Raw genomic sequence first — 12,196 nt, 5'->3', positions numbered from 1 at the left:
CCAACCCTGCCACACCTCTCCAGCCCCTCCTTTCTCTTTCTTCAACCTCCTGTAGGCTTCCTCCCCCAGCCAGCCCTTGTCCCTGGGAAGCCCTGGCTGTGGGAAGAAGGGTAGAGCAGGCTGGGCAGGACAGGATCAGGTCCTTCCTGCTCAGAGAAACTACAGTTTGGGCCAAGCAGCACACATCTCAGTAGGTGGGTCTACAGACAGGACTCAGGCTTCAATGTCACCATCTGAAAGTGAGGCTCCTTCCACTGCTCGGCCCCGAGCAGGGCCTCACACTTTTGTGGGTGGCTTCTCTTCTGCCTTGGAACCAGGCAGCCCATTCTCTGTGTTGTCATTTCCAGAGGAACTCACAAGACACTCCTTCCTGGAGAGGAAAGGGGGGAAGGGAGGGGAGGAGAGAGGAGACACTGGTGAGGAGAGGCGCAAGGGATTATGGGGTGGATGTGTGGCTCCCTGTATCCAGTCCTGTGCCCTCTCCCTGGTCTTTTCCTTTTTGTTCTGGTCCAGAGCCGCCCACCTCATCACCATCTTTCCCAGGGTACCACTTTCTAATGCCTTTTCCCTCCGGACATTTCTTTCCCTTCTAATGCCTTTTTCTTGCTCTGGCTGTGCAAGATTCCTCACCTGCTGCTTTAAAGTCAGCCTGACACTGCTCCAGAAAATTCTGTGCCTGGGCTCACACTCTTAAACCTGCCCATCTTTTTCTTCCAGTAGAAGTATATTGAACCCAAAACCTCACACAAACTGGGCTATACCACTTAGCTACATCACTGGCCCTACATGTCAATTTTTATAACTGAATTTGCATTATGACTTCCTGAGAGGCCATGCCACCATTTCAGATTTTAGTGTAGCTTAGTTTAGTTTAGCTGTAGCTTTTGAAATAAGGTCTCACGATGCAGACTAGGCTGCCACACCTCCTCCAAGGGGATCCTTCCAAGCCTGACTCTCAACTACTGGGATTGTGGGCACGAGCCACCATGCTTTGCTGTCAGGCCTTGTTTCTGCCTCTCCCATCTGAATTCTCAGAATCTTTCACCTCCCTAAAAGTCTTTCCATTCTAGAGTTTCTATACATGAACTTACATTTTCTCTGATAAGAGAAAAGAGAGCTAAAAAGAGAAGTCTAACTCAGAAAATAAATAGGCTTCCTAAAGCCTGTGGTGGGCTTTGGGGCAAGTGGTACAAACCGAAAGAGAGAGGCTGATGGAACGTGGGGGGGGGGAAGAGGGCTGGATAGGAGACAGCCAGGGGAAAGAGGTCAGGAGAGAGACAGTAGTTGGGGCAATGGCTGTAGGGACAGCAAAGGACAGTGGTAGCATCACAGGGGGCGGAGAGTGAAGACAGAGGTGATGCTGCAGCTGGCAGGGGTGGGTGGAGGTGGAGGAGAGGGTACCAGGTTGATGGAGCAGGGGAGTGATGGGGAGCCCACTCACTTCTTCTCTCGGGTCTTCTTGAGGATGAAGGTGATGAGCTTCTTCAACAGCAGGATGCTGACCAGAAGTCCAATGACCCCGCCCACCACAGCCAGGATGATGAGTGTCACTGTGTTGTCCACTTCCTCCACTGGAGGAGGGGCAGGCAGAGCAGGGAGGGAAGAATCGGGTGAAGCCATCACACAATCCCAAGCTGGCAACTCTACCTCCAGGCTATGACTCCTCAGGTCAACCAAGACAGATGAGGCCAGAACACACACCACAGGGCCTGTTCCCTTCACCCCAGAACCTCTTCCCATACACTCACACGCAAGTTGGGGGATAAATCAGAATGAGTCCACAGCTCCCAGTGTCAAGACACAAACTTATTTCTCAGCAATCTCTGCTTCCTCTCCTGCTGCCTTCACACACCCCACTCTGTCACCTTTGCCTGTAAAGCCTCCCTATGCCTGGCTTCCCCTGTTGCTTTATCTTATCTATGCAGCAACACCACTCTTTGTTAGATTGCATTGCTCCCTCAGCTGGGGGGGGGGGGAGCAGAGCTCCCATCCTGATCACACTGGACTCTCAGCACCCTGAATCATGTAAAAGGATGTCTGAAAAACTACACAGACAATAGCCACCTGTGAGGAGCCACTGAGCTAAGACGAGAGCCTGGCACCCAGAAACACTCTGTCAGTTGTGGTCCCTTTCCTTTCTCCTGCAAAGGCCAAGCACAGAGCAGAGTGACAGGAATCTAAACATACAGAACAGGTGACACTATTTGCAAATGTAACCCCAGACTCAGGAAAGACTGCCTGGATGATCTCAGGCTCTGCCCTTGGGATAGCCCAAATTCAACTCCTGCTGTCCCATCTCCAGGGGCTCCTTGAGTGAGTCACGGGGTGGGGACATCCAGGATCCTCAGCTACAAGGTTCCCAACCTAACTTCTCACCTATTTATCCCCTTTTGCCTCTTTGACCACCTCCATGGACTAGAGGCATGTGGCTACCTGGCTCCTTGTCTTCAGTACCTTCCCTGCTTAATTGACTTACCTGTATCCAATCCCTTAGGGCATGGACCACACCCCATTCCATCTCTCTGGGACACCTCTGTACCACTGCTATCCTCAAAAAAGAATACTGTACCAGTCACAGCATCTTTTACTACAACACCCGACAGCCATCAACATTTGCTAATGCAGTACAAAGGAGCAAAATTCACCTACATGGAGAGAGCTTAATGCCACCGAACACTCCTAGATAGCTTCTCTGACCCTCACAGCCACCCTGGAAGAAGGCAGCCATATGTCCATTTTATGGACTAGGAGATCAAGGCTCAAAGATGCTCAGTGCTACTCCCAAGCCATTCCACAGTTGGGTTTTTCTAGCTTCCATATGTAACTCTTGCAAGTGTAAAGAGACGGAAATCACCAGCAAGGCCCATTTTGCCATTTTGCTGCCACACTGAGATGGCACCCCAAGTCCTTCCTACCCTACCACCCTCACCTCCACCCCACTACATACATTTATCAACCACTTGGAGAAAGATGGTGGCTGAGTTGTTCAGATCCTTCTCTTTGGGGTTCCTCACGAAGCAGGTATATTTGCCTGTGTCACTGAACTCCAGGTCACTCAGCAGGATGGAGATATTATTCATCTTCTCCTTGGTGGAGCCCTCCAGGGTGATTCGGTCGTCATCCTTCACCCTCACCTTGGGGTCAGACTTCTCATTCTTCACAATGCCATCGATGAGCTGGGCAGGAAAGATCAGAGTTATCAGATGTCACTGCACCCTCCCCTGAGTGCCAGCCCTGTCCATGCCCCGAAAGACCCTTCGTTTTCCTCCATTCTCTTTGCCAGTGGCTATGGCTCTGCCTGTCCTGAATTCTGCCTGTTTTAAACTAAACCTGTATCCTTAAGGACTCTACAGCACATCAGCTACTGTTTTCATAAAACATCCCATCCCACAGTGCTTCTGCAAATCACACACACACACACACACACACACACACACACACACACACACACACCCCTCTGCATGCTCCACCCAGCCTTTACTTACACTGCCACCCCACTGAATCTTGCCTTTCAGTAAGGACCTGGATTAATGCCACAGCTCTCTCCATCAGTACCCTCTAAGGCTGCACACTTGGGACTTCCCCAGCTACTCTGAGAGAAGAACCCCTTGCCAGGCTTCAAAGAACTCCATCCATATCTGTGATAAACTCATCCTTTCTGGCTCCCTCTCCTGTCTTTCCAAACACAGCCCTCTGTCATTACTCTTTTCCAACAGTTTCTTTCTCCTGATTGCCAAACTATTAAATTCTCTGCAAATATACAAGTTGCAGGTTTTCCTCAGGACAGGACAACAAAGTTTAACCAAAACTGCCAACAGATCCCAGATTCTGGCATCACCATGGAGACAACCCTCCTGCCTGGACTCTGAGAGAGAGCGCAACAAATGGTGGGCTCTTGGGATCATCATGGTGGAGCTTATCTCAGAAGGGACCAGAGCCTGGGTTTGAAGGCGTCACTTACAATCTTGTATGTATCGCTGTTATTGTAGGACCACCTGAAGTAGAGATTCTCGAAGCCAAAACAGCTGGAGAAGGTGCAGGGCAGCAGAATCGCCGAGCCGTTGATAGCATAGATGGTGGTGGCCTTTCCCACAGACACCTCCAGCGACAGGGACATAGGGAGCAGGAAGAGACCTGTACAAGGGACACGGCCTCTCTTAATACAACCCCACAGGAAGCTCTTTAATGGCACTCTCAGGCAGGGCAGAGTGGCTTTGCCAGGCAAAGAGGTCTTTGGCACCCTCAGGAGGGAAGGTGGTTCTCTATATAGTATCTGCACGGCCTGGGCCACGCATTTCAATATCCACTTGGCCTGAATAGGACTGAATTCTGAGCCTTAGTGGCCCGTGTGGTACTCAGAATGACCACGAGGGGTCACCCCAGCACAAGAAAAGGAGGGTCTGACAGCTTTTTTTCCTCGCCTGTCCGGCAGCTTGTGTCTTCGCCCCTTCACCTGTGTCCTGATTCAAGCAAGCACAGATTAGGGCCAGGGAAGTGCTGGCACTCCCTTTCACCTGCACGGAGTGGGGGGATAGCCTTCCCTAAATCGGAGAGCAACCCTGATGACGTTTGGAAGTTGCGGGTGGGGTGCAGAACGTGAAAAGGCGCGACCACCGCAGTCCCCACACTGGAGCTAGAGGCAGAGAGACACTTTAGGGATGGACATTGTCTGACTAGTGAGTCCAACGCTCCCAACCACACAAGGGGATCCCGAAGAGAAAAAGACGACGACCGGCCAGCCGTGGTGAAACCGCGGGGTGGGAACACAGACTGCTAGCGGGAGGACGCATGATGGAGCAGAGCGCAACTCTCTGCAGAGGCCATTCGAACCAAATGAGGGCACACTGCAGGGTACCGGACCTCGGGGTGACCAGTTCCCTCCCGACTCTGTGAAGCGCGGGTCCTCCCCAACCCCGCAGCCATTCTCCGCATCATCACTCCAGGAACCACAGCGACACCCTCGCAGCCTCCCAACCCCCTCCACAAGACATCCCTCTTCCCCCAACACCTCCTCCGCAGGACATCCCTCTGCCCCCCCCCACACACACACACTCCCTCCGCAGGACATCCCTCTTCCCCCCACACCCCCTCCGCAGGACATCCCTCTGCCCCCCACCCACACACCGCACTCCCTCCGCAGGACATCCCTCTACCCCCCACCCCCGCAGGACACCCCCCCACACTCCCTCCAGGACATTCCTCGGACATCCACTCTTCCCGCCCCCCCCCCCCCCCCCACCCTACTGCAGCACATCCTTCTGCCCCAGGAGACATTGCCCTCCCGTTCGCCCTCCTCCTAAGAGCTCTTAAAAAATCTAATCCACCTACTTCCTGCACATTCCTCCAGGAAGTTCCACTGCCTCAAGGTCGTTCCAGGGAAGAATATCCACAAAGGAACCCTTACCTTTCCTTGCCCGTAGGGGAAAGGAGCACTCACCCCCATCTTAATTCTCGGGAAAGCTCCTTGTTTTCAAACTTAATTCCCTCGTGTGCATGATAAGTTTCCTCTTGTTTTGCCCATGAGCGGTAATGGCCATACAACTAAATGACAGAGGAGCTCAGAGCAGTGCTGGTGGCCCTGTTCCTGCTCTCAAGGGTCCCTTCACCTTCCTTGTGTCCCCTTTGCTTCTGGTTGCTCCTCCCCACGCCACCACCACCTCACCTACAGACACACACACACACACAGAGAGAGGACAGAGAGAGAAGAGAGAGAGAGAGAGAGAGAGAGAGGAGAGAGAGAGACTCCAAGTCAGAAATTGCACCCTATGGCCCAGTAACCCAGTCCTGACTCCTGCCATGCATGGTCAGTGATGATAACAGAGCAGATATTCATGAAGCATTTACTGCATGCCTGGCGCCTTTCAGCCTTCTGCTACCCCATCATGTCTAGGATTATAGATCACACTGGAGAGGAAACTAAGCCTAGAGAAGTCAGCGATTCCATTAAGGCCAAAGAGGGAAATGGTTCCAGCATCTCATGCTCCCAAAGCCAGGAAAACCCGGCACACATCCTAAAATAGGTGCATTTGCCCACTGCAGCTCCAGCTCTTGCTAGATTACTTCAATCAGTGTGTGTGTGTGTGTGTGTGTGTGTGTGTGTGTGTGTGTGTGTCTGTGTCTGTGTCTGTGTCTGTGTCTGTGTCTGTGAAATGGTTTTCCATGCTGAGAGACTGACATTAGAATCAACTGGGGACAGGCATAGGCAGGTGTGGGTCAGCCCCTGGAGCTACTATGAATCTTCAGAGCTGGCTTCTCTCTGTAGCTCCCAGGGAACAGTGTGGGTGCAAACCACAATTTGAAAATGACTATTCCAGAGGGCTCCCACACAGTCACCCCCACTTCTAATAGGACACTAAATGGCAAGTTTGCTTTTTCTCGTTTTACAGAAGAAATTGAGGATCAGAGAGGTGAAGTGATTTCCCCAGCAGCCTCACAGTGAAGTCCTCTTTGGAGCTTAGGACCTACTGTGTGATAGAATGAGTTTATTTCATAGACTATGCACATTTCATTCTTATCTTATGAAGGTGTTAATCCTTTTATTCTCAATAAATGCCTCAAAGAAATAAACATATAAAGGCTACATACGCAGGAACTAAGTAGGCAGCCTCAGAAATAGATCTGCTTTCTCCCATCCAGAAGAGCCATTCTGATGGGGGTCAGTGCTTCCTGGAGTGCCTGGTTCTTTTTTATCTCTGCTGTCCTCTACCCCAGCTCTCCCCCAGGTCTAGGAACAGAAGCAGTCACAGCTGTCCACTATCCAGCCAAGAACCAGCACTAGAGGATGGGATCCTGAAGCTCTGCTTTCCATGCCCCCTTAACCCCTAAACCCAGAACCAGGATGTAGAGCAGAAGATAGGGAAGCACGAGGAAGGCACTGTGCTGGTGAGATGGCTCAGTGAGCAACAGTGATGGCCGTGTAAGCATGGGAATCTGAGTTCAAATCCCCAGAACCCATGTCAGAGCCGGTGTGTAGCATAAAGCATCAGTAATTCTAGCGCTAGTGCAGGGAGATGGATGACAGAGACAGGAGGATTTCTGAAAGGTTGCAAGCACGCTAGCCTGGTATATGCAGCCAGAAAACAACAGAGAGATCCTGTCTCAAATGAGGTGGAAGGCGAGGGCCAAGGGTGTCCTCTGACCTCCATGTGCACACTGCTGCACGCCCACATTCACACATGAAAACATAAACACTCCCTTACAGTTATAAAAGAAAAAGAAGCTTCCTAAACTAGATGTGGTGGCTCACACCTGGACTCCCAGCACTCAGCAGAGGCAGCGCTAAGACTCTTTCTGGAAAATTAAAAGAAAGGGAGGGAAGGGAGGAAGGAGCGAGAAAGGAAGAAAGGAGGGAGGGAGCAAGCTTCCTAGTAATGTCTGGAGCTTAACACCTGGACCTGGGAACTGGGAATGGGGTCCTGATGAAGACAAGGGACTCATCTCAAGGACCAAATTCCTCCCTCCAACTCCAGCTCAAACGAACACTTGCAGAGCACAGAAGCACGTCAAAGGCAACATGGTCGTTTATTTGTTGTTGAGATAGAGTCTCACAGAGGCCAGATTAGAATTTGCTCTGCAACAAGGCTGACCTTGAACTACTCATCTACCTCCACCTCCTGAGGTGCCTGGATTACAAGCATGTGCCCCCGTGCCTGGTTTGAGAAAATGCTTTAAATAGATAGAAGCAGAAAAGAGCACACAAAAAGTTCAGTAGGAACACTATTTCTTTAAGCTCTGGCTCACCGCACAGTATGCATTTCTGCCTGATGTGGATGACTTAGCTCTATCTAATATGCTCAGGACTCTGAGTGAAGCACCGCCATGTCCTCAATAGCCTGGAGGGGATAAAAGAAACTGGCAGAGATAGTTTCCACAGAGGCATCCCTGCCCAGGTGGAATCCTGGGAGATAGTAGACAAACCTGGCGGCTTCTGCAACACACAGCCCACCCAGCTAGACATGAGCAATCCCTGCCAACTGTGTCTAGGAGGTTGGTGCACAAGCCCCTGTGATGCTGAGCTTGGAGAGGAGCATGGGTCAGGATCCACTAACAGTTCCCTGGAGAGCTACTTAAGCAGGTTGGCCAAAGCGGGAATGGACTGGTCAGCAGGCCCCAGGCAGGCCCTAGTCTGCCTGCTGACCTTGACAAAGTCAGGTCCTGCATGCGCATCCCTAGAGCAGTCCAGGAAGAGCTATAAACCTGCCTACCTCCCAAACTTGGTGGGGAGCCAAAACAAGAGGCTGTAAAACACAAGGACTTCAGTAAGGGAGCATTCTAGGGGAGAAGACACTGTTTATAAGGGGTGAGGGGGACTGGGCTGTTCCCATACCAGGACTGGATATAACCAGGTTGCCACTAGTTTCTCTTAAAGACTACTGTCATCAGCCAAGACTGTCTCCAGGCTACTTACACATTGATTTATTTCTTCACCCTCTACCACAACTTGGATAATTTCCATGTGGCTATTTCCCTAAGTAAAGGGCGTTCTTGCTTTGCCCAAGAGTTACCTCTTTAGAATACCAGCATGTCTGCCCATTGGGTCTCTTTCTGGCATCGTAGGATCAATGAAGTTTTCTCAGTCAGAGTCCTGTGGATTCTCACAGCCTGGCTTTCCCTAAATCATTTAGCCACTCTCAGCAGCCACCTTCAGAAGTCCCTAGCTCCTGCCACCCTGATGGAACTTTGTCCAGGGAGAAATACAAACTTGGGACTCACACATTGTACCAAAGTTTTTGAGAAGTATTTGGGGATGTGGACATTACCGAGTAAGGAAAGCGCTTACCAGCAATCATGAGATCAATTCCCTGTAAACTTGTTTTTAAAAATGGGTATGGTGCCATGGGTTTGTAATTCCAGAACTGAGAAGGTAGAAACAGGAACATGTCTTGGACTCACTGGACAGCCAGCCTTGCTACTCATCCGGAAGCTCCAGGTCAAATGACAGACCCTGTGTCACCTGAGGAATTGCAGCCAGGGTTAACTTCTGGCCTCCACACACATACCTGCACACACATGTACACACACATAGCTATCCTATTAAATATTCACATCAGCAGGAATCTGATGGCTCTTAGCACCCATTGTGGGGTCGATACCAGGCTGGGAATGTTCCACCATCGTTTCCCGTATCCAGAGATCAGTCACACCCAGGCAGGGTAGGGGCAGAAGGAAGGGCAGGAGAGTGCCTGCTCTAAGTTTAGCTCCAAGGACTTTCGGGCATGGCGCGCATGGTGAGCAGAAGCTCAGCTGAGACTCTCTGGCCCCAGGGAGGAAGAACAGCTCAGAGCTTAAAGGAAGAAAGTGGGCCGGCTGAGGGCAGTGAGACAAAGACCCTCCTGGGAGAGAGGCCTAGGGGGCCTGGGGAAGCAGGGCTGGGCCAGGCAAGGCTCCCGGGCCCTATGGCAAAGGAAAGATTTCTGCTCCCTCACCCTAGGCAACCTACCTGACTGCTTCCTGCCCACCCCCAGGAGCTTTGCCAGGATAGAAGCATGCCCCTGAGACAGCACAGATCAGGGAAACCAGATTCACAAACAAGTCCAAACAGTGGGTCTGTTCCTTTTCTTAGAGGCCACCGGGCAGTGGTATTGGCCCACCGCATCCATGGCTTATGCTCCCCTCAAGGAGCAGCCACAGAGCAAGGTGATTCCTCCATAAGGTAGCCAGTCATAGGGTTTAGGGACCCAGCATTGCCTGGTCCCCAAAGCCTGCTTCTAAAGATTCCAGAGTTAATCATCATTTCCAGAGGCAGACTGCCCCCACCCTCTTCCCCTCTTCCCCTCTTCCCCAGGATCTCCCAGCTTAGCCCTGCTGATTTCTTCCTCTGAACGGGACTCAACAGCCTCTCCTTAATTGTGCACTCATTAAACAAGCCCTTAATAAATACATACCAGGGGAGAGAGGGTTGGGCAACACAGCTCCCTCACAAGTGATAATTAAACACAGATCATGGCAATTAAGCAAATCAGGGAGCAAGGAAGGGGTGGGCAGAACAACACACTACCAGTTACATACTTAGGAAAGACTGGAACCCATATAAGCCTCAGTTGCAGCAATGTGGCCTTCGAGCCACTACTTGGGTTCAGAAGAGGTTATGTTCTTTGTGTCACCAAACACCACTGGGGTCTCAGTCCATGGAACTGAACTGATATGAATAGAGAGGGTAGAACTTCTGGATCAGGCTCCCCAGCTGTGAAAACAAAGCTCTGGTCACTACTCAAGCCCATAGCTTCCATGCCATGACCTAGGGTTTCATTCATTCTCACGCTCTAGACACAGGCCTCACTGACCTTTCCTCTCACCAGATGACCTGGATTCTGTCCCACTTGACCATCATTTGGTCATGTGCCCTTAGGCAGGTTACCATCCCTCTCTAGACACACCTTCCTGACTTTCTGGAAAGCTCTATGCTATGGTTTTCAAAGTCCCTGCCCACTCATACCAAAGTTCTGCCCTGCTCTCCACTCACCCCATCCCCAGTTCCCAGAGTCCTCTTATTGTCTACAGAAGCCAGGTTCTATGAATACTCTACTAATGCAAGGCCTGGCACTCCCTTGGCCAACCAAACACAGGTCAAGGAAACCCATAATATACAGTGACTGGTTTAAGGAGTGGAGTTTTGGTGCCTCGGCAACCCCTTACCCCTGCCATGGCCACAGGGGACTCCTAGGATGATCCAAATGGGAACTCTATACCTATCCCACAAAGAGGAGCCTTGGGTGTTAAAGAGTCGCCATGAAACCCATGTAACACCTGTGCCAATGATACACAAGACAAAACACCAACGTCTTGAATCTGGCCTCTTGGGAGGTGAGTAAACCAGAGCTCAGAAACAAAAGAATGCTGCCATTCACCACCACCACACCAGCACCTGACATATAACCATAGAACATGTCTGTACATGGTTCACATGTGCAAGAGTGGCTTCTCTTAGAGGCTTCTGTCACCTGCTTCCACCACAAATACCTCAACCATGTGCCTGACCCAATGGGGATTGGGGCTAGCTGCCAAAACCCAAATCTGACATATATAAACAAGAAGAGGTAAGGTGCCATAGATGGAGCCTCCCTTGCATTGGAAGCCAGGCTGTGATTTACATTTTTGGCTAACAAATGCCATTGCCTAATCTCTCAGAGCTTGACACTCAAACCCATCTTGTGAATATTAATAGAGGGTCATAATATCCTAACCCGAATCCTCTGGACCTGACTCCTCTCTCTTCACAGGCTTCTCCAAAATAAAGAGCCAGGAGCAGGCCAGACAGGTCTTCCTCCAAGAACCCCTTTAAAGGAAGAGGGGCAAGGCCCTTCTTAAAAGGTGGCTTTTGAATGGTCCTCTAGGTCCTTCCAAGCATTTAGCATAGAGTTGCAGTGATGCCAGCAAAGACAGAAGAGGGAAGAACCTCACAAAGGGTGGTGAGGGAGACCCTTGCCCCCCCCCATTGGTGCATCCCGGCTGCCAGGGAAACAAGCCAATAATAGCTCCAGGCAAGAGTGGCAGACACCACTATACCTGCAACCCTCTGGGACCCCCACACTCCAGGCAATAGACCCCTCCACCAGCATGCCTGAACTCCGGAACTTAGGAGTCCCCTGCTGCAGTTCCAAGACCTGGCTCCAAAAGGCACCAGAGGGAGCAAGGAACTCTGCCAGGATGGCTGTGGGGGAGGAAGGGTTACACAGGGTTCCCAGGGAATATAGTATCATAGCAAAGCGTCCAGCAGGAAGATGGTCATCCACTCATTTGGTACCACCTTATCTAAAGCACCCTCTTCTCCAGTATTCCCTGCTTCAGGGTGGGGTGGGGGTAAGAAAGAGGTGAGAGAAAAGCAAAGCTAGGGCTGCCTTACCCAAAAGCCCAGTGCCCAGCCATCTCGCCAGGGTTTTGCCTCGGTCCCCAGCCCGGGACATGGTCCTGATCTCTCCGGAGCGCTCTGAGAGCTTGGGTTGAGATAGTGGGCACCCCAGCGCTCTCCGCCGGAGGTCGGCTCTCGGCCCGGCAGCCGCCGGGGGGGGGGGGGGGGCGGTGCTCCGCGCAGTGGGTCGGAGCTCGGGAAAGTTAGCCACAAGAGAGAGAGATGAGGGGGAGGACGAGGAGGGGGAGGCGCGTCCGCCCGCCTCTTGGAGCCCGCTGCGGGCGTCCGGGATGGAGGGGAGGAGGAGGAGCCGGAGCTGGAGCGAGGACGCCGGGGCGAGCGGCACTG

At 51.7% G+C, this 12,196-nt stretch overlaps 1 protein-coding gene across 1 annotated transcript; it reads right to left on the bottom strand.

The window, feature by feature from the left end:
* Window positions 1–220: 220 nt before the first annotated feature.
* On the bottom strand, window positions 221–11,903 carry Scn4b (sodium voltage-gated channel beta subunit 4). The gene is made up of 5 exons (XM_027412006.2): window positions 11,843–11,903; window positions 3,962–4,134; window positions 2,948–3,176; window positions 1,442–1,571; window positions 221–370 (listed from the first exon to the last, which is right to left on the bottom strand). Exons 1-5 carry the CDS (start codon window positions 11,901–11,903, stop codon window positions 277–279), a joined length of 687 nt encoding a protein of 228 aa, XP_027267807.1. The 3' UTR covers window positions 221–276.
* Window positions 11,904–12,196: the final 293 nt, after the last annotated feature.

This window comes from Cricetulus griseus, chromosome 4 (assembly GCF_003668045.3).
Source record: "Cricetulus griseus strain 17A/GY chromosome 4, alternate assembly CriGri-PICRH-1.0, whole genome shotgun sequence".
In the NCBI taxonomy this organism is placed as follows: Eukaryota; Metazoa; Chordata; class Mammalia; order Rodentia; family Cricetidae; genus Cricetulus; species Cricetulus griseus.
This window is presented reverse-complemented; position numbering and strand designations above follow the sequence as displayed.